The sequence below is a fragment of the Microcaecilia unicolor genome, chromosome 9 (genome assembly GCF_901765095.1).
Source record: "Microcaecilia unicolor chromosome 9, aMicUni1.1, whole genome shotgun sequence".
Lineage (NCBI taxonomy): Eukaryota > Metazoa > Chordata > Amphibia > Gymnophiona > Siphonopidae > Microcaecilia > Microcaecilia unicolor.
Window position 1 is genome coordinate 202780035 of NC_044039.1, and position 22081 is coordinate 202802115.

At 47.1% G+C, this 22081-nt stretch overlaps 1 protein-coding gene across 1 annotated transcript in view; it reads left to right on the top strand.

Annotated features, from left to right (window-relative positions):
* Nucleotides 1-22081, top strand: part of SYNE3 (spectrin repeat containing nuclear envelope family member 3) — a 138806-nt gene that overhangs the window by 50753 nt on the left and 65972 nt on the right. The window contains 1 exon segment of the mRNA XM_030213911.1: nt 7558-7867. Coding sequence (XP_030069771.1) covers nt 7558-7867 — 310 coding nt within the window.

Consider the following 22081-nt stretch of genomic DNA (forward strand, 5'->3'; position numbering starts at 1 on the left):
ACACTCCCACCCAGACCCCTTCCCCAACCCTCCCAAACCACCTCCCAAGAATCTCCACCATGAGGGACATACTGTGATTCTGCAGTGCCCCCCTTTACACCTCAAGCAACCCCCACCCCCAAGCCCTCCCATACACCATTATTAAATAACAAGGCTTGTTATTTATTTATTTATTTATTTATTTTTTACATTTATACCACACATTAGTTCAATGTGGCTAATGGTAAATAACCAACAGACAGGGTTTACAAAGCTATAAACAAAATATCAAATGCAGACCATTGATGGCCAGTTGCAGTCTAAGATACTCCTTCAATGGATAGAAACCTCTCAAAGAAGAGAGTTTTTTTTTCAATTTTTTACTAAATACCAAGTAATCAGGCTGACCCTTGATTGCCATTGGCAGTGAATTCCACCACTTAGGACCTTGTTATCTAAAGTCTGCAGAGTGAACTGACTTATAACACACTCTCTTGCAATCTGGAACAGTAGCGTAGCCACAGGTGGGCCTGGGTGGGCCACGGCCCATCCACTTAAGGTTCAGGCCCACCCAACAATAGCACATGTTTAGTGGTAGCTGGTGGGGATCCCAAGCTCCACCAGCTGAAGACTTCCTCCTGATGGTAACAAAAACGCTACTCTCCATGATACCAGCACCTGCAGACTGCCAAGGTGGATAGAAGCGTTTTCCCACCAGCTGAGATATTTTTTTTTGGGGGGGGGGGGGGTGAGAAGACTTGGTGCCCACCCAAAATCTGTTGTCTGGCTACGCCCCTGGAAGATGAAGTCTAAGGTAGTCCCTAGAACCAGAGGTTATATTGCATAGGGGAATAGTTATTAAGGGCTGCATATAATCCGTTGTCATGCCATTAAGGTGGCGGTAAGGGCTCCCGCACTAACTAGGCGGTAACCGGGCAGCGCACGGCACTGCCCGATTATCATCGGGTACACACCGGTGGTATGCTGGGGTGGGAAGTACTGCCGGGCTGCTGTGGTAGCCCGGCGGTACTTCCTTGTCAGCGAGCGGTAAGGCCACGTTGGGCTTACCGCTGCTTTTTAAAAGGGACCCTATCAGGCCCATTTTCGAAAGAGAAGGACGCCCATCTTTCGACTACGAATGCTGGCTCCTCCCACGACTAAAGGGCTTGCATTTGGTCGTTTCTGAGATGGGCGTCCTTGGTTTCCATTATCGCCGAAAATCAGAAACGGCCAAGTCTAGGGACGACCATCTCTAAGGATGACCTAAATTTCAAGATTTGGGCGTCCCTGACCGCATTATCGAAACGAAAGATGTACGTCCATCTTGTTTCAATAAGACGGGTTTCTCCGCCCCTCCACCGGGACGTTTTGGGGGGGACGTCCTCAGAAAAATTTGCGCGTCCCTTTCGATTATGCCCCTCCACATGAGCCATGCTTACATGTTTTCCGTACTTCTTATATTTGGAGAGTATGCGTCAATGTGGACAACGTTAACTTTATTCCAAGACTCCGGTATAGTGTTATAGCTATTTTGGCACACTGTACTGTTTTTATCTGCCTTTTTTTTGTCGTAGAGCAAAATTATGTTGGAGGCCACAGGTAGAAAATGACACAGGGACGGGGATCTGCGGTAGTCCGCGGTAAATCTGCAGTAAAAGAAAAAGCATCTGGACATTTACCATGGATGAGGGAGCAAAACCTTCTACCGCACTGCGGGAACAGTAAAAAGCTTTGCTCCTGTGGTAAAAAAACAAAACAAAACGGTTGCAGTTACTGTTTCCGGTCCGGCATCGCCGTGCCTGCCTTCCTCCCGCAGTAGCTCTGCCTTATGCAGCCAGGCAGTGGTGTGCTGGAGCCGGCTTGCACAAGCCGTTTATTAATTTTTAAAGAATTTTGGGAGCCCGCGCTAACAAAACGACAGTTGTACAGAATATTGGTTTCTTTTTATTTTTAATACATTAATAAAATAATTTAAATATAAAATCAGAGCAAGGCTTGTACAGATGGGATCCGACAGAGCTCGCGGGGACGGGGACCTAGTTCGCGGGGACGAGGGCAGAAATCGTAGGGGTCGGGGCAGAGACGGGGACAGAGCTCGCGGAGATGGGGACAGACTTTGTCCCTGTGTCATTCTGTAGCCACAGGTTTTCCCAGACACTTGAACCCACTGCTGGGCAGGAATTCCATTCCATGTCCTGCGATAGCGCCGAACTGTGGGTCAGAAGTGGGCTATGGGAATGGAATTTGGAAATCGTCCCAAAATGATTGAGGAAATAGCTTTCAATCACAAGGTCTTTACAGCTACATAACTGCATTGCACCTGGCCATTCTAGCGTAGCCAGCGTGAAAACCTCAGAGCTAGTTAATGTTGTACTAATTCCATTTTTCCTGGAAAAAAACACAAATTGTAAATAATGTTCTCACATAGAAAAAGAATGTATGTGTTAATAGAGGCTGACTGGAGACACAAACATATTCAACGCTCATGAATTCATTCATTCATTTTCTTCTCCACCTTCACACTTACTCCAGTGCAGGGGCTGTCGACCCCAGTCCTTGGGACTCACTTAGGCAGTCAGGCTTTCAGGATACCCAAAATGAATAGGCAGGAGATAAATTTGCATACACTACCTCCGTTGTATGCCAGTTCTATCTCATGCATATTCATTGTAGATATCCTGAAAACCTGACAAATCGGAGAAAGTTTTCTTCACCCAACGCATAATTAAACTCTGGAATTCGTTGCCGGAGAACGTGGTGAAGGCGGTTAGCTTGGCAGAGTTTATGTTTAAATCATGTTTATTCGAACAAAACACACAATAACAGAACTGTTACAAAAAGGAATTTTTTATATTTCTTCCCTCCCCCCCCCCCCCCTTCTATCCCCCCCTACTCCTCCCCTCATTCCCCCTCCCTTTTACTAACATCACATTATTCATATATTCAATAAATGACTTCGTGCTGATGGAGTTAACGTATTCCAAAGAGGTGCCCACAGTTGCTGAAATTTTTCCCTCACCTGTGATTCAAAGTCAACCATCCCCACCCTCTCTATCCGCATCATTAACAACATTTTCAACCGCCACTGGTGGAGGGTGGGAGCGTTAGAAGACAACCACTCCGTTAGGATAATCTGCTTACCAACTATCACGGTTCTGGCTACGAATGCCGTAAATCCCCTCGCCAAGGGCTGCCGCAGAGCTTGGCAGAGTTTAAAAAGGGGTTAGACAGTTTCCTAAAGGACAAGTCCATAGACCGCTACTAAATGGACTTGGGAAAAATCCACAATTCCAGGAATTATTTATTGCACTTGTATCCCACATTTTCCCACCTATTTGCAGGCTCAATGTGGCTTACAAAGACCTGTCTTGGCATCACCATTTCAGGGAACAGAGATACATTTGGTGGTACAAAGATATCAATAATAACAAGGCTAACAGTCATCTCCACCACCTCCCGCGGGAATGCCCTCCCGCGGGAGGTGGTGGAGATGAAAACGGTAACGGAATTCAAACATGCGTGGGATATGCATAAAGGAATCCTGTGCAGAAGGAATGGATCCTCAGAAGCTTAGCCGAAATTGGGTGGCGAAGCAGGTGGGGGGAAGAGGGGTTGGTGGTTGGGAGGCGAGGATAGTGGAGGGCAGACTTATACGGTCTGTGCCAGAGCCGGTGATGGGAGGCAGGACTGGTGGTTGGGAGGCGGGAAGTACTGCTGGGCAGACTTGTACGGTCTGTGCCCTGAATAAGGCAGGTACAAATTCAAGATATGAGTTTATCTTGGGCAGACTAGATGGACCATGCAGGTCTTTTTCTGCCGTCATCTACTATGTTACTATGTTACTATGTATGATCTACTCAAGCGGTTATAGAAAGAAGACGATCAAATTGAGGGAGGGGTGTTGATGTGTTGTAATTAGTTATGGATTCTCGTGGTAAGCCTTGGTGAATAGATAGGGTTTCAACGATTTGCTAAAGTTTATTTCGTTAATTGCTTTCAAGTGGTTTGGGAGAGCATTCCACATCTGTGTACTCTTGTATAGAATGTTTGTACGTTTGGGAAGCTTGCCAGGTGCCCTTGGCCTGGATTGGCCGCTGTCGTGGACAAGATGCTGGGCTCGATGGACCCTTGGTCTTTTCCCAGTGTGGCATTACTTATGTAGATGTGCCCCGAGGACTAGGCTGAGAACCCCTGCTTCAGTACCCAGTAAAGGAGACGGGAACTATAACGGTAGGTAAAGGGTCGTGTATTTGATATACCGCCTTGCTGTGGCTACAACCGAAGCGGTTTACAGATATTGTATGTAGGTATTTTTTTCGGTCCCTAGGGGCTCTCAATCTAAGGGCCCTGTTGACTAAGGCGCGTTAGCGTTTTTAACGCGCCTACAATTAGCGCACGCGCTAACCATGTAGATGCCTATAGGGGTATTGTAGGCGCATACATGGTTAACGCACGTTAAAGAGGTTAATGCGGCCTAATAAACAGGGCCCTAAGTTTTGTATGTGGGGCATTGGGTTAAGTGACTTGCCCAGGGTCGGAAGATCCGAATAGTCGAGATTTTCTCTCTGGTTTTATTCTTGCTTCCTTTCCCTTGAGTAGAAAAACTAAAGATTGTGAGCCCACTAGGGACAGAGAGTCCCGGCATATAATAAATATAAACCGCATTGATTGTACCACAGAAAGGCAACATATGAAGTCCATGACCCTCTACTTTCTATGTCTAGGTATCATAAAGCAGGGGCGTAGCTAGACCTCGTGGGGGGTGGGGGGCAGCGCCTAAGGTGGGAGGCACTGTTTAGCTGTCGACCCCCCCCCCCCCCACCACCACTTTGAACCGCCACAACTGCAACCCCCGCCGCCACATCAGGTACCTTGTTTGCTGGCAGGGGTCCCCAATCCCCGCCAACCAAAGAGTGTTCTTCAGCGCCGGTCGACTCCAGTGCCTTCGTTGTGTGATCTTCTGTTTCTTACGCCTTACGTCCTGCACGGGGCTACATGCACGGTGCAGGACGTAAGGTGCCAGAAACAGATGATCACACAACGAAGGCACCGGAATCGACCAGCGCTGACGAAGACTCTTCGGCTGGCAGAGTTTGGGGACCCCCCACCAGCAAACAAGGTACTTGATGCGGCGGTGGGGGGGGGGGGGCAGATGTAGAGGGGACCAGGACGTAATCTGTGGGGGCCCATGCCCCCGTGGCCCCATGTAGCTATGCCCCTGTCATAAAGGTGCTCGTATTGAACAGTTCTCCTTAAGAGATGAGGGGAAGTCACCACCTTTATCTCTCTGAATACAAAACTGGCAAGTGATATTGGACTCTGTGACAGCTTAGGAAAAATAACTGCTTAAGGGGTCCTTTTACTAAGGTGCGCTGAAAAATGGCTTGCGGTAGTGTAGGCGTGGGTTTTGGGCGAGCTCCGATCCACTTTTCAGTACGCCTGTAAAAATGAAAGGGCTTTTAAAAAATTTTTTTACCGAAAATGGACATGCGCCCAAAATCAAAAAATTGCCACGCATCCATTTTGGGTCTTCGACTTTACTGCCAACCATTGACCTAGCAGTAAATTCTCGTGCGGTAACCAGGCGGTAATGACCTACGTACGTCAAATGCCACTTGGTGCGTGTCCAATACGTGCGTCCAAAAATAAAAATTATTCTTTTGCCACACGTATCGGGCATGCGCCAAAAATGAAATTGCCGCAAGAGCCACTCCATTTTGGCACTCGTAGATGCTTTACACGGCTTAGTGAAAGGGCCCCTACGTTTTTTAAATGGCCGACATAAATATTTATGTTCTGCCATATAAACGTTTATATTTTTATTGTTTATCTGTGACATTTATATCCTACGTTTTCCCAAACAAGTTTGAGTTCAATGTGGCTTAGAATAAACGGTATAGGATACATGACAAAGAATAATGGGTGAATCTCTTCATAAAAGCAGTTAATGTTGGCATTTCAAAACTCAAATGTTTATGTGCCCGTTTTGCCCCACTGGTATTTAATTGTAGACATTTATGAATCTATAATGGATGCTCCTTCTGCATGTAACCCACCTATAATTATCCATTTCTCCACGTATTTAAGAACTGGCTCTGTGGTGGCAAATCCTGTTTTAACAGACTAGTGGAACCAGATGGCTCAATTCCAGTTTGTATGTCCTTTCAAAAACCTGCCTCCACATGTGCCCCTGTTATCGCCGTCGGCTGAATATCGGGCCCTTGGTGTCTGTATTTAGGTGGCAGTTTATAGAATGAGAGGGGGTGTGCCTAAGAAAATAAAAAGTATGTACAGATTAGCTGTAAGACTTAAGAGCAGAGCATCAGATTACAGCTAGCAACCTAAGTGAAAGCTGTTACCTCCCCCCCCCCCACAATATTCAAATGTACTTAATTGACCAGGAACGGTTCCTGGCCGGTTAAATAACAATTAGGGGCCCTTTTGCTAAGCTGCGTAAGCATCTATGTGCGCCCAACACGCGCCAAAATGGAATTACCACCAGGCTACCGCGTGGCTCTTGCAGTAATTTCATTTTTGGCGCGCGTCCGATATGCACGTCTGAAAGATATTTTTTATTTTCAGGCACACGTAACAGACGCGTTGGCGCGCACAGGTCATTACCTCCCTGGTTTGGACCCAAAATGGACACCCAGCAATTTTCATTTTGCCACACGTCCATTCTCGGCAAAAAAAAAAGGCCTTTTTTTTTACAGGCGCGCTAAAAAATGGATCGGCGTGCACCCAAAACCCGCACCTACACTTCCATAAGTCATTTTTCTGCGCACCTTAGTAAAAGGACCCCTCAGCCAGCTAAGTGCTAATTGTCAGCTCGAGATAGCCGGTTATCTCCACTTAATACTAGCGCTTGGCGCATAGCAGCTAACGGGCTATATATCACGTGATATAACCAGCAAGCCGCAAATATTGAGGGCTTTGCAGGCTAAGTTTAGCAGCCTAATTGGACCCCATAAATAGCAGTCCTTTCTTTGGCCACTAGAAACTTAACTGGCCAGCGCTGAATATTAACTTGACCGGTTAAGTTTAAGTTGGCCAACCCCACCCCACCCCCCACCCCCGGATATTCAGTTCCTTCACCGGAAACAGTCTGCCATTGAATATCCGAGCTCAGCCCCGACCATCGGACTTAGCCGGCCTGCCTCCCAATCTCGGAGTTTATTGACTGGAGAAATTTATTACCCCAAAACAGCTAATGCTATTGTTATTCCTGTAAGTGCTGATAATGGCGACTAAGCATCTGTACCCACCTACACTGTCGTCCTGAGCACAAGAGGAGTGGCCTAATGGTTAGTGCAGCAGGCTTTGATTTTGGCAACCTGGGTTCGATTCCCAGTGCAGCTCCTTGTGACCTTGAGCAAGTAAGTCACTTAACCTTCCATTGCTCCAGGTACAAAAACTTAGATTGTGAGCCCTCCAGGGACAGAGAGAGTACCTGCGTATAATGTGTGCAGCGCTGCGTACGTCTAGTAGCACTATAGAAATGATTAGTAGTAGTAACTTTTGATGTGTATGAATGAATATATGGCTCTCCTTATCAGGAATTATCCCTTTCCTCAACAGCCGCATCGAGTGGGTGTGGTTGCACTGGAGCGAGTACCTGAGGGCCCGGGATGAGTTCACCGTCTGGGCCTATAACATGCGGCTGACTCTGCAACCCGAAGTCGAGCTGCAACTGGGCCTTAAAGAGAAACAGTGGCAGCTGAGCCACGGCAAGGTCCTGCTGAAAGACGTTAGGAACCAGAGCGGGCTGATGGAGCGACTGCTGGAGGAAGCCGCTGCCTTGTTCAACAGAATCGGAGATCCCAGCGTGGATGAGGACGTGCAGAAGCAAATGAAGGCCGAATATGAAGACATCAGGGGAAAAGCAGAGGTAGGACGAGGCCCGCAGGCACAAGCCATCAGTCCAGGGGAGGGGAAATGTTACACAGCATAGAGTCATCCGCACTGTGATATAGGATGTGCAGTTTTCAGGGGGATTTTCAGGAACTTTTAATTTTTTTTTTTTTTTTTTGCAAATTTGTCCTGATTTTCAGGGTTTTTTTTTAGATTGTTTGACATGTTCCTTGTAAGAGGAACTTTTTAGTGTGCTAAATTGATTTAACACATACACTAACTGACAAATCAAGGTGTGCTAATTCGATTAGAGCAGTTCAATTAATCTAGCGAGCAGTAAGGGATCCTTTTACTAAGCCCAATACATTACATCTGATACTTGTATGCATCTGATTAGCGTGCACTGACAGGCAAATTACTGCAAAACGCTTTAACGCATTTTGTGGTAGACCAGCCCCTAAGTTTTTTTAAAGTCGTATTAATGAATCAATACCACACCTCTACTGCAAGGAACATGTCATTCATCTCTGGAAAGCCCTCTTAGGAAGACGGTTGCTCTGCTAAGCATATCATTCACCTCCGTAGACCAGTGGCGTAGCGAGGGCGGATGCTACCCGGGGCGGTTCGCCACTGTGCACCCCCCCCCCCCCCCGGGTGCAGCATCAACCCCCCCCCCCCCTTCGGCGCATCACCCAAGCTCCCCCCAAGTGCATTCTTGCCTGCCGTGTGCACCCCACTGGGGGGGTGTCGGTTCAGCTGGTTCCCTGCTCCCTCTGCCCTGGAATAGGAAGTAACCTGTTCCAGGGCAGAGGGAGCAGGGAACCAGCGGAGCCGACACCCCCCCAGAGGCGTGCACCCAGGGCGGACAGCCGCCATCACCCCACCCTTGCTACGCCACTGCCATAGACCCCCTCCCCCATAGTGTCACCCTCTTACATAATCAGAACAGTGGTTCTATAGATGAAGGGGGTATAACGGTTTAAAGGGACCTGCTCTTTGAACTACACAATTTTCTTGTTCTAGAACAGGAGTTGAACCCTGGTCAGTTTTTTTTTTTTTGCTTCAGAAATGAAGGATCACTCTTCCTAGCCAGGGAAACTTTGCAGTCCTTAGAACACAGAAACTACTGCAGGATCATAGCGACCACAGCCAAATCATTGTGGTTCTCTTCACTCACTCACACAAGTGCCATTGATGAAATGATAAGGTGACCATAAAGTTCCAGGTTTAGTTTTGCACCTGTGAATTCCTAGTTGCTGTTTCTAGCAGGGGGGATGTGGGGCTGATGTGCAGAGACTCATTGTGAGTGGAGCTGCTTTTGGATATGTCAGAAGGGGCTGAAGACGGGGCCGTGTGCAAAAGAACCTGTCACATAAAGCTGGGATTGGCCCTGGTTTGCAGATAAAGCAGTTAAGGGCATCCCCCTCCAGTGACATAGAAAGGGAGGAGGAGAGCCCCCTCCAGTGATGTGAGTGTCAATGATCCCCTTTGAGCTGCACAGAAGTAGTGGCAAGGTTGAATTCTGAGAGTGGCCGCCTGTCTCATCCCCCTCTTCTGTTTGTCTGGAGCTGTGTATTGACTCTATAAAATGAGACCCTGTCTGTCAAGGGCTCCAGCCATAAGAACAATCTGGGCCACTGCCGAGCTCCATAGGGTTCCAGAGCCCCACCTCACCATCTACACTGTGTTTTTACATCTTTCTCCACTTCTTTCTTGCACAGTGGCGTACCAAGGGGGGGGGGGGGGCGGTCCGCCTCGGGTGCACGCCGCTGGGGGGGTGCCGCGCGCCGGTCAGCTTCCTTCGTTTCCATGCTCCCTCTGTCCCGGAAACGAAGGAAGCTGGGCACCCCCCTCAGCGGCTTGCACCCGGGGGGGGGGTCTTTCGCTGGGGTGGGGAGGTGTCCTTTCGCCGGGGGGGGGGGCGCTGCACCCGGGGGGCAGGGTGCATCAGTGATCCGCCCCGAGTGTCAGCCCCCCTAGGAACGCCACTGAGCATATGTCAGTTAGAGTGTATAATCCTGCATGTTTTCCACTGACCATTGAAAGTGTTGATTTCTACCCAGCAGAACGTTTTTATTCTAGAATGATCCTTTTGACAGATCCTGTTGAACAGGGATGTGGATTTTCTGCAAAGCTTCTGTTTGTGTGTTTTTGATATGTCTAAAGCTTCTCTCCCCACAGACTTTTAAGCATGGGGGAAAGTGACAGCAGTGCTGCCTCAGGGAACAGGTGCGTTTGGCTCCCATCCCAGGTGTATTATGGTGGGCGTCACTGAAAGGCTGGGGCAGATCCTGCTCAGTGTTTTCTCAGTAATTTCCTCAGGCTCTCTGCATTCTTTGGTCACCAGTCCCCGTCTCTGCTCTTGTGGGGGGGGGGGGAGGAGAGTCAGGGTCTCTGTGAGCCTGGATTCCATGTGCCCTGCACACCAGGGACATCACTACCACCTCCGTTGCCTTTGCAGGCTGAGGTTTAATGATCGTTAACCTGGTTTAATAATTTGCACAGATGAAATTGGTTTCTCCAGGACTAGATCTTATCTGATTTATGCTTCTGTTCAAGCTCTCTGTAAAGCAGATTTGCATGCCTGAGTTTAACAGCTTTTTTTTTTTTCAGTTTGTTTTTTCATTTAGACAAAGAAATGTCTGATCCCTTCTCCCATTAAAACTGACTCTTACCGATTTGCTGAGAAGACCTGCATTTTTCAGTATCACATAAATCTCACCTATTACATAGTCCCTCGGGCTCCATAGGCACCATACCCACCCCTTAACTAGAGCCAAGGAAAAAGATGTAACGCCGTTTATGAGAACTCATTGAATTGCAGTGAACAAACCAGTGACTCCCCCCCCCCCCCCCCCCAGCAATGTCTTAAAAGATGCAGAGAAGGAACACATGGAGACTTATTTTCGAAAGAGAAAAACGCCCAAATTCCGACCTAAATCGGGAGATGGACGTCTTTCTCTTGTGGGTGCCCAAATCGGTATAATCGAAAGCCGATTTTGTGCGTTTCAAAACTGCACTCCGTCGCAGGAACGCATAAAGTTGACGGGGGTGTGTCGGAGGCGTGGTGAAGGCGGGACTGAGGCGTGGTTATCGGCTGAGCAGAGATGTGCGTGCTCAGCCGATAATGGAAAAAAGAAAGGCGTTTTCAGAGAGAATTTAGGTCACTTTTGTTGGACCCGTTTTTTTCACGAACAGGTCCCAAAAAAGTGCCCTAAATGACCAGATGACCACCGGAGGGAACCGGGGATGACCTCCCCTGACTCCCCCAGTGGTCACTAACCCCCTCCCACAAAAAAAAAACGAATGTTAAACACTTTTTTCCCAACTTGTAAGCCAGTCTCAAATGTCATCCCCAGCTCCATGACAGCAGTATGCAGGTCCCCGAAGTAATTTTAGTTTCGTTAGTGCTGTGCGGGACCCATGCAGAGAGGAAAAATCGGAAGAAAAAAAAAAAACAAGCAAGTGCAGTCAGGGACGTCTAAATTACCAGGATAGTAAAAGGGGGAATCAAACCAGCAACCTTCTGATTACAAGCTCAGTGCTCTAGCCAGTGAACCACATCATTCAGGTGCTTAGAGGTCCTTCCCTTTCCATTAAGTCCCTCCAAGTTTCTGTCAGCCAATCACCGCTGTTTAGCTGACACAGATGTCAGCTAAATGAGCTGTGATTGGCTGACAGAAACTTGGAGAGACTTAATGGAAAAGAAAGGACGTCTAATCAGTGGTGCACTGGCTAGAGCACTGAGCTTGTAATCAAAAGGTTGCTGGTTCAATTCCCCCTTTTACTATCTTTTAATTTGGACGTCCCTGACTGCACTTGCTTGCTTGGTTTTTTTTTCTTCCGATTTTTCCTCTCTGCATGGGTCCCGCGCAGCACCAACTAAACTAAAATTGCTCTGGGGACCTGCATACTACCGTCATGGATCTAGGTATGATATTTGAGGCTGGCATAGAGGCATCTCAGGGGGACCAGTGCACTACGAAAATCTGGCCCCTCCCACGACTAAATGCCTTGGATTTGGTCGTTTTTGAGCTGGGACGCTTCGGTTTCGATTATCGCTAAAAAACAAAAACGCCCAGCTCAAAAAACGCCCTAATCCAATGTATTTAAAAAAAAAAAAGATGGACGTCCATTTTTTTCGAAAATACAGTTCGGCCCGCCCCTTCACGGACCCGTTCTCGGAGATGGACGTTTTTACAAATGGGCGTTCGCGTTCGATTATGCCCCTCATAGGGGAAACAACACGTAAGATTAAAATGCGCATAGCACAACATTTACGTAATATCAGATTAAGTAAAATTGACACTCCATTAGTCAGTCATTGGTTGCAATATCAACACTCGGTGGAGGATTTACAATTTGTAGTTCTAGTCAGCATACAGAGAGGTAAGGGTTGCATTGAACGACAGCTAATCTGTAAGGAGCAGCGATCAATATTTAATTGGAACACTGTGGAACCCCATGGATTTAATAAAGAGATAGACTGTCGGTATAAATAGGATCAATGGTCTAACGTAGGTCATCTGATTTAGTGAGATGCTGTCATCACGCCGGAAGTTGAGAGATATCCGGGTGTGTCTGACGCTCTAATAGGGCTGCTTAAGGTATTTCTATTAAAAGGATTTCAAGTTAAATGTGTGGTTATGCATGGGGTTTGTATGTTAATTATATATGCTGTTTATATAAGGTCTCCTGAAGAAGCTATATGAAACACGGCCTGTGTTGAGGCCAAGACAAGGGTTGAGTTATGGTCGGAACATGTGAGATTATCCAAATGGAGCCCTACTGAGAGATGTGCCTTTGAAGGATTTTATCTTAGCTGCTGTGACAGATTAAATGTCAACGCGGAGGTGGTCTGTGTTTATAACATAAAAGTGTCATCTATTGAATTTATATGACTTATCATTGCTGCCTGGACAAGTGACTTGGCAGTGTAAATGGAATACGTTGGAGTGTGAATATCAATATAACTTTGCCAGATGCCATTACGTCAAGATCAGAAGACCATCTCGAGATTTACATATAGTATTGCACTAATGTGCAGGCTGGCTTCTTGGAATTTCTAGTTCGGTGTTTGCATATTTCTTGTTAATTTAAGGTCCCTTATTCTGTATTTGAAGAGGGTTTGTCCGTGTTTTGCTTGTGACTGAGGTGAGGTGTTCTACTGGTACAGCTGCTCTGGCGTCTTCTGTTGTCCCAATAGGAGGTGTCTTGGTGTTCTAGAAACTGTTTTATTTTTAACCTGTCTTTAATAAGCTCAACTGATCCATAAAATAACAGTGGATGAATACAAAAGATGCAGTGGTTTTGTCTGTGTATCAGTCAAAATCTACACATAATGTAGCATAATGTATCACAGTCAAAACAATATAAGCCCAATTATGAACAACAATGAAATTGAAGGTTAACCTGATTGGCAACATTTTCAGTTAAAAATCCCTTTTATTAGTTGCCTTCTCCAATAACAATGGGGCCTGAGCTGATATCATACCTATTCACTAAAGTAGGCATAGTAATCCCAGGCTCCTTCATCCACCCACCCACCCTAAGACCTCCCTTCCTCTCTACCCCCTTCTCCCCTCCCCCTCAAAGCAATCATGTCCTCCCTTCTCCCCTCCCCTTCACAAATTTCAAGTCCTCCCATCCCCTGGTACAAAATAAGTACCTGAATATATGTAAACCGCTTTGAATGTAGTTGCAAAAACCTCAGAAAGGCGGTATATCAAGTCCCATTTCCCCTTTCCCTTTCCCCCTTCTCCCCTCTCCTCACAGCAATCCTCTCTTCCCCTTTACCCCCTTCTCCCCTCCTCTTGTAGCAATCAAGTCCTCCCTTTCCCTCTACCCCTTTTCCCCTCCCCCTCGCAGCAATGAGACTTCCCTTCCCCCCTCTACCCCCTTTTCCCCTCTCCTCATAGCAATCAAGTCTTCCGTTTCCCTCTACCATCTTCTCCCCTCTCCCCTTACAGCAATCAAGTCCTCCCTTCCCCTCTACCCCTTCTCCCCCCCTCACATCAATCATCCTCCCTTCCCGTCTACCCCTTTCTTGCCTCCCCCTCACAATAGTCGTCCTCCCTTCCCCTGTAACACCTTCTCCCCTTCCCCTCACAGCAATCAAGTCCTCCCTTCACAGCAATCAAGTCCTCCCTTCCCCTCACAGCAATCAAGTCCTCCCTTCCCCTCACAACAATCAAGTCCTCCCTTCCCCTCACAGCAATCAAGTCCTCCCTTTCCCTCAAAGCAATCAAGTCCTCCCTTCCCCTCACAGCAAACAAGTTCTGCCTTCCCCTCTATCCTGTTAGACTGTCACTGAAATGCTTTGGTGTTTCACTTAAATGTGTGGTTATGCATGGGGTTTGTATGTTAATTTTATATGCTGTTTATATAAGGTCTCCTGAAGAAGCTATATGAAACACGGCCTGTGTTGAGGCCAAGACAAGGGTTGAGTTATGGTCGGAACATGTGAGATTATCCAAATGGAGCCCTACTGAGAGATGTGCCTTTGAAGGATTTTATCTTAGCTGCTGTGACAGATTAAATGTCAACGCGGAGGTGGTCTGTGTTTATAACATAAAAGTGTCATCTATTGAATTTATATGACTTATCATTGCTGCCTGGACAAGTGACTTGGCAGTGTAAATGGAATACGTTGGAGTGTGAATATCAATATAACTTTGCCAGATGCCATTACGTCAAGATCAGAAGACCATCTCGAGATTTACATATAGTATTGCACTAATGTGCAGGCTGGCTTCTTGGAATTTCTAGTTCGGTGTTTGCATATTTCTTGTTAATTTAAGGTCCCTTATTCTGTATTTGAAGAGGGTTTGTCCGTGTTTTGCTTGTGACTGAGGTGAGGTGTTCTACTGGTACAGCTGCTCTGGCGTCTTCTGTTGTCCCAATAGGAGGTGTCTTGGTGTTCTAGAAACTGTTTTATTTTTAACCTGTCTTTAATAAGCTCAACTGATCCATAAAATAACAGTGGATGAATACAAAAGATGCAGTGGTTTTGTCTGTGTATCAGTCAAAATCTACACATAATGTAGCATAATGTATCACAGTCAAAACAATATAAGCCCAATTATGAACAACAATGAAATTGAAGGTTAACCTGATTGGCAACATTTTCAGTTAAAAATCCCTTTTATTAGTTGCCTTCTCCAATAACAATGGGGCCTGAGCTGATATCATACCTATTCACTAAAGTAGGCATAGTAATCCCAGGCTCCTTCATCCACCCACCCACCCTAAGACCTCCCTTCCTCTCTACCCCCTTCTCCCCTCCCCCTCAAAGCAATCATGTCCTCCCTTCTCCCCTCCCCTTCACAAATTTCAAGTCCTCCCATCCCCTGGTACAAAATAAGTACCTGAATATATGTAAACCGCTTTGAATGTAGTTGCAAAAACCTCAGAAAGGCGGTATATCAAGTCCCATTTCCCCTTTCCCTTTCCCCCCTTCTCCCCTCTCCTCACAGCAATCCTCTCTTCCCCTTTACCCCCTTCTCCCCTCCTCTTGTAGCAATCAAGTCCTCCCTTTCCCTCTACCCCTTTTCCCCTCCCCCTCGCAGCAATGAGACTTCCCTTCCCCACTCTACCCCCTTTTCCCCTCTCCTCATAGCAATCAAGTCTTCCGTTTCCCTCTACCATCTTCTCCCCTCTCCCCTTACAGCAATCAAGTCCTCCCTTCCCCTCTACCCCTTCTCCCCCCCTCACATCAATCATCTTCCCTTCCCGTCTACCCCTTTCTTGCCTCCCCCTCACAATAGTCGTCCTCCCTTCCCCTGTAACACCTTCTCCCCTTCCCCTCACAGCAATCAAGTCCTCCCTTCACAGCAATCAAGTCCTCCCTTCCCTTCACAGCAATCAAGTCCTCCCTTCCCCTCACAACAATCAAGTCCTCCCTTCCCCTCACAGCAATCAAGTCCTCCCTTTCCCTCAAAGCAATCAAGTCCTCCCTTCCCCTCACAGCAAACAAGTTCTGCCTTCCCCTCTATCCTGTTAGACTGTCACTGAAATGCTTTGGTGTTTCACTTATATATACTGTCATCTACCAACATTTGCTTATTTCTGATCGGACGAAGAAGGGCAACCTTCGAAAGCTAATCAAGAAATGCTTTGGTGTTTCACTTATATGTACTGTCATCTACCAACATTTGCTTATTTCTGATTTGACGAAGAAGGGCAACCTTCGAAAGCTAATCAAGAAATGTATTAAGTGATGTCCAATAAAAAAGGTATCATCTTATTTTCTTTTCCATGTTTTATTTTATTTCTATTGATTACCTTTAAAAGTGGACTAACACGGCTACCACACCTCTCTATGTTTAAATTTTTTTTTTATTGAAAGTAACACATATAACTAGTACAGTTCTCCAATAGAAACACAAGTACAGCACGTCCGCACACTAACGGAGGCCACCGTACAATTTTGCATTTTCTCCCCACCCCCCTCCCTCCATCAACTCAAACCTCATATTTATTGGCAATTCCATCTTTCCAACTCCAGCATTGTATTATCATCACCTTTTACACTCTTCCCCCCCCCCCCCTCCCTCCTATCCTCCTTCCTCCCAATCCAACCCCCATTCCTACCCCTATTCTCCCTTCCTACCCCTCCCTCCTTCCATCCCCTTGGACTTGTGCTCTTATAGTCCAAGAGAGCCCCCCCCCACCCTCCCAGGGATGTCATTAAATAAACAGTCTGTACCTTTGGCAACCCAAAGGCTGCTCCAAAGATCATTTCATATGTTAGTTAAGGAGCAAACTACGCCCTCTGGGGCTCCGCACCCTCAAATAAGAATCCCAGATCTGTGTGAAATGTGTGAGTTGTTTCGGGGAACCCTTCGCCGCCTTCGCCTCCCACCTTGCCAGCAAGTGTACCTGGTTCCTCCAGTGCCAATAAGCTGGTGGTTCCGCAGCTGTCCAATACTGTAATATTGTTTTACGAGCCACCAAGCTTATCTTACGACACAAGAAACGCGCACTCCTTGATTGAGTGCAAAAAGCCCTTTGCGTGTCCAGAACATACTGATCCCACGTTCCCGTCACCTGTGTCCCCAAAAGGCATGAAAAAGTGGGGAGAATGACCACACTTAACACATGTGGCCCCCTGCAACGAGCCTGCATGGGACAACTGCTGTCTAGACATATAAGCACGCATGACCACCCTGTATCCACATTCCTGTAATCTCTCATCTGATATGAGGGCCGGGATGCCCCGCAATGTAGACCCAACATCCCACATCAGGAGTCTAGATCCATGGAATCAATGAAGATTGAGTGGCAACACCAGTAATTGGGAAGCAAAACCAGTGCTGGGCAGACTTCTACGGTCTATTCCCTGATTGTGACTGAATAGGTATGGATGGACTTGAGTGTAAATTTTAAGGGGCTTCGACGTTAGCTTCAGAACTTTTAGTACAAAAACAGTGCTGGGCAGACTTCTATGCTCGGTCTGTTCCTTGAGAATGGCAACGGCAAATCAAACTCAGGTATAAAACATCACATACCATGTAAAATGAGTTTATCTTGTTGGGCAGACTGGATGGATCGTAAGGTCTTTATCTGCCGTCATTTACTATGTTACTGTGTTACTCTTTGGGGTTCTACATAGAATGCCGTTACTAATTGGGATTCCGGAATCTTGTAACTCTTTAGGATTCCAGAATCTTCAGAACTTTTAGTACAAGAACAGTGCTGGGCAGACTTCTACGGTCTGTGCCCTGAGCATGGTAAGGACAAATCAAACGGGTATATATATATATATATAAAGTATCGCATACCATGCATAATTTGGATACTTGTCTCTTCCAGATTTAAGCTCAGCACAAATGCAGTTACACAAGTCGTTTCCCTGTTCAAGTGAGTTCCCATTCTAAGTGTTACATGAGACAGCGGAGGGCGTAGTACCTTGCCCAAGGTCACAGGGAGTGCCGGTGGCAGAAGCAGGACTCCTGCGCTAGCTCTGCTGGATTTTAACCTGCAGTGTTTAAACATTGCTCTAGGGCCCAGGGTAACCACCGGGCTACTCCTCCGCTCATAGTGCAATCATCACAGTCCAGCCCAGAGAGCGAGAGGCTGCACTTGCAAGCCGAAGGAACAGACTGGTACTGGCACTTTAAGTGAGGCGGAAACTGAAGAGTTTCCAAGTAGTGAGGAATGGGGAAGTGAATTCCTCCTGTTCTGATTACCTGAATTCCTCTGTTCCTACCAGGCGATGTCTGCCCCCGCTTTCAGCTTTGGTACCTCTGTTCAGGTAAGTGCAGTGTGGAGCCCCTAAAAACACACTCAAGCATGCAGTTAACTCCCTCCTGCTCACATAAATTTTCTGCCATCATGATTTTACACGTATTGCAAAAGTAATGCATCAAGTATTTTCAAAACAAAAGAGGTAAATATTAACATCAAAATAAAAGTGCAAGGTATAGAGGGCGTTAACAAGGATGGTTTCTCGGTTCTGGTGCTGGTCCATATGGTCCCAGGTGAGGTAACATTTGTTGCCTAATGGCAGAACAGAACATACGTTGCTGCTTCAGCTGCTGTTTCTCCTCTCTCCCTCAGGATTGTTCAGCGTTTTTCCCTGCTTATTCTTTTCTGGAGAGTCTCGGGCCAAAGTTTAGGAGTAGGCGTCTCCGGCACCAAATTTTTCCTAGGTGCTGGTGGTATCTTGATGCTTCTGCCTTTCCCCGAGCTTACTGGTAACCACAAGACTTCAAGGAAAGAGGCCGAGAGGCCTGCAATCCAGGGTACGCCCTGACAGGCCCTGCAGCAGCCCAGCCCTGGTTACCAGAAGCCCAGGTGTGAGGAGGAGGGAAGGGCTACTGTAGGGCCTGTGCTGGATCACCAGCCCCATGGGGGGGGGGGGGTCTTTCCTCCGAAGCCTGCTCCTGTTTTCTGGGCCTAATGAAGGTCACAGAGGGGAGCATCTGAACGGAGTCAAGCTTTTTTACTCTGATGTTTTCTGGGTGGGGGCTTTCCCACTCTGCTTCTAATTCCGGTGGGCACACAGTTTTGAAATCTTGCCCTGGGAAGTCTTTGATTTTCTTTCTCAGCTTTCGGAAATGGGCATATCTGGTATTTGTGTGTTTTGCACGGAGCAGGAGGAAGTGCTTTCTTGCAGAGTCTGCTCCGCTTGTGTTTTGCATGTGTGATCAAGGGCAACGACTTTTGACTGATGTCGGTTGATTTACCAGGATTTCACAGGTGTTTGAGGATTACATTGATTACCGGTGCAAGAGCAAATCCCATTTAAACTCTGCACCCTTATTTTTAAGTTTTTGTCTCTGGGAGTGCCAGTGCATGTTGGGGAATATGTTGAAATGGTATGTTTTTGTTTAGTTTTTGTTGCATTTGTACCCTGTGCTTTCCCACTCATGGCAGGCTCAATGCGGCTTACATGGGGCAATGGAGGGTTAAGTGACTTGCCCAGAGTCACAAGGAGCTGCCTGTGCCTGAAGTGGGAACTGAACTCAGTTCCTCAGGACCAAAGTCCACCACCCTAACCACTAGGCCACTCCTCCACTGTTGCTACTATTTGAGATTCTACATGGAATGTTGCTATTCCACTAGCAACATTCCATGTAGAAGTCAGCCCTTGCAGATCACCAATGTGGCCGCGCAGGCTTCTACATGGAATGTTGCTAGTGGAATAGCAACATTCCATGTAGAATTTCCAATAGTATCTATTTTATTACATTTGTACCCCACGCTTTCCCACTCATGGCAGGCTCAATGCGGCTTACATGGGGCAATGGAGGGTTAAGTGACTTGCCCAGAGTCACAAGGAGCTGCCTCCAGGACAGGCTTTGAGATCTATTACTTCTAATCTCTTGGTACTTCTTGGGTTTCAAGTAGCTTGATCAGTGTCATCGGCATCTCTATGGCCAGGGGCGAACTGATAGTAGCAAGGGCACCTGGGCAGTAAAGGTCATTGGGACCCCCCCCCCCCCCCCCCAGCCTCTGCTTGATGCCCCACCGCTGCACCGTTGCCCCCCCCCCCCTACCTAGAGAGGCCTGGTGGTCTAGTGGCTTCTTCAGGGACAGGAAAGAAGGCCCATTCTTTCCTGCCCGCCCCGCCATGTTTTTCAAAATGGCTGCCGAGACTTACTGTGGTACTTTCACGGATCTTGGCAGTCTCACAAAACTTCTGCAGGATGTCTCGGCAGTGATTTTTAAAACTCGGCAGTGCCGGCATTGCCATTCAGAATAGCAGCAGCGGGCAGGAAAGAGTGTGATTCTTCCAAAAATACTAGGACTAGGGGGCATGCGATGAAACTACAGTGTAGTAAATTTAAAACAAATTGGAGAAAATTTTTCTTCACCCAACGCATAATTAAACTCTGGAATTCATTGCCAGAGAAAGTGGTGAAGGCGGTTAGCTTGGCAGAGTTTAAAAAGAGGTTAGACGGTTTCCTAAAGGACAAGTCCATAAACCGCTACTAAATGGACTTGGGAAAAATCCACAATTCCAGGAATAACATGTATAGAATGTTTGTACATTTGGGAAGCTTGGCCCTTGGCCTGGATTGGCCGCTGTCGTGGACGGGATGCTGGGCTCGATGGACCCTTGGTCTTTTCCCAGTGTGGCATTACTTATGTACTTATGTACTTCCTTGCCCTTGCAGAGGCCACTAGACCACCAGGCCCTTCAAGGTTGGACCGGGGAGGGCTGCAATATGCTGCGGTGTTGGTGGGTAACCGGGCAGAGCCTCTGAGTCCCCTAGACCGTCTTGGCCCTCGGGCACTGCCCGGCTGCCTAACTGGTCAGTCTGCCCCGTCTATGGCTGAGAGAAAGTGAGAATGAGGGTAAAATCAAATAGGCGGATATAAAGGCAGAGAAGAGAAAAGTGGGAAAAGAAACGTGAAAAGAAAGATCAACGGCAGACAGATATAGAGAAGGAAAAAAAAAAGAAGACGAGGTGAGAAAAGAAATGTAAAAGGCAAACCTGGAAATAATTTAGGGAAAGACTGTCACAAGGAAAGTGGAAAAGTGACTAGGAACAGTCAATTAGAAAAATAAAATGGCCAGACAACAAAGATAGAAAAGGAAAAAATATTATTGAATGCTTTTTAAGGATTGGGATGTGTCTGCATTGGGAAATGTAGATCGTTTCTATTTTTGTAATTAGCAGAGTACAAGAGAAAATGCATTTGTGTTTCTCTTTTATCAGTATTGCACTGCTCATAGATTTTGAATTTTTTTTTTTTTGGGGGGGGGGGTATCCATTTCATTTTTTTTTTGTTTGCATGTTTTTTGTGGTTTTTTTTTATTTTGCATCAGATGAAGGTCTTTCCATACTCTTCATGTGCGACTGAGGTGAAGGATTCTGCTAGCATATAGAGCTAGATTCAGTAAAAGGTGGGAAAAGATTGGTGCTAAACGCAATTCTATAAAGGGTGTGTGTGCCCTTTATCGAATTGCACTTAAGTGCCGATCTTGCGCCTACCTGCTGAAACCAGGTGTAAATGCTGGTACACAAGTTAGGCACACTCAGTATTCTGTAATTGTGCGTATAACGTTTTAGAATATCCCTGACATGCCCCCTGGCCGCACCCTCTTGTCAGATATGCATAGTGGGATTTAGGTGTCATGCCTTACAGAATTGAGTGCAGTCAAATGCATGCACAAATCCTGATTGCTGCCAGTTAACTGCAATAATCAGTTGTTAACACCCAATTATTGCTAGTTGAGGACTTGTTAAACAGTTAACTTGCTCGTTCACACAAATTAGGGCACCATATATATAAGCTGGGGGAAAGTATTTGTAACAGTCCAGCTTGTTCCAGTAGTAGACTGAAAGATTGGGGGGGTGGAGAAAGAGAGGTTGGGGATATGCCAGGGGGGACAATGAGAGGTGGGTGGGTGTGCTGGGGGGAGAATGAGAGGTGGGTGGGTGTGCTGGGGGGAGAATGAGAGGTGGGTGGGTGTGCTGGGAGGGGGAGAATGAGAGGTGGGTGGATGTGCTTGGAGGGGGAGAATGAGAGGTGGGTGGGTGTGCTGGGAGGGGGAGAATGAGAGGTGGGTGGGTGTGCTGGGAGGGGGAGAATGAGAGGTGTGTGTGTGTGCTGGGGGGAGAATGAGAGGTGGGTAGGTGTGGTGGAGGGAAAATGAGAGGTGGGTGGGTGTGCTGGGGAGGAGAATGAGAGGTGGGTGGGTGTGCTGGGAGGGGGAGAATGAGAGGTGGGTGGGTGTGCTGGGAGGGGAGAATGAAGTGGGCAGGTGTGCTGGGGGGAGAATGAGAGGTGGATGGGT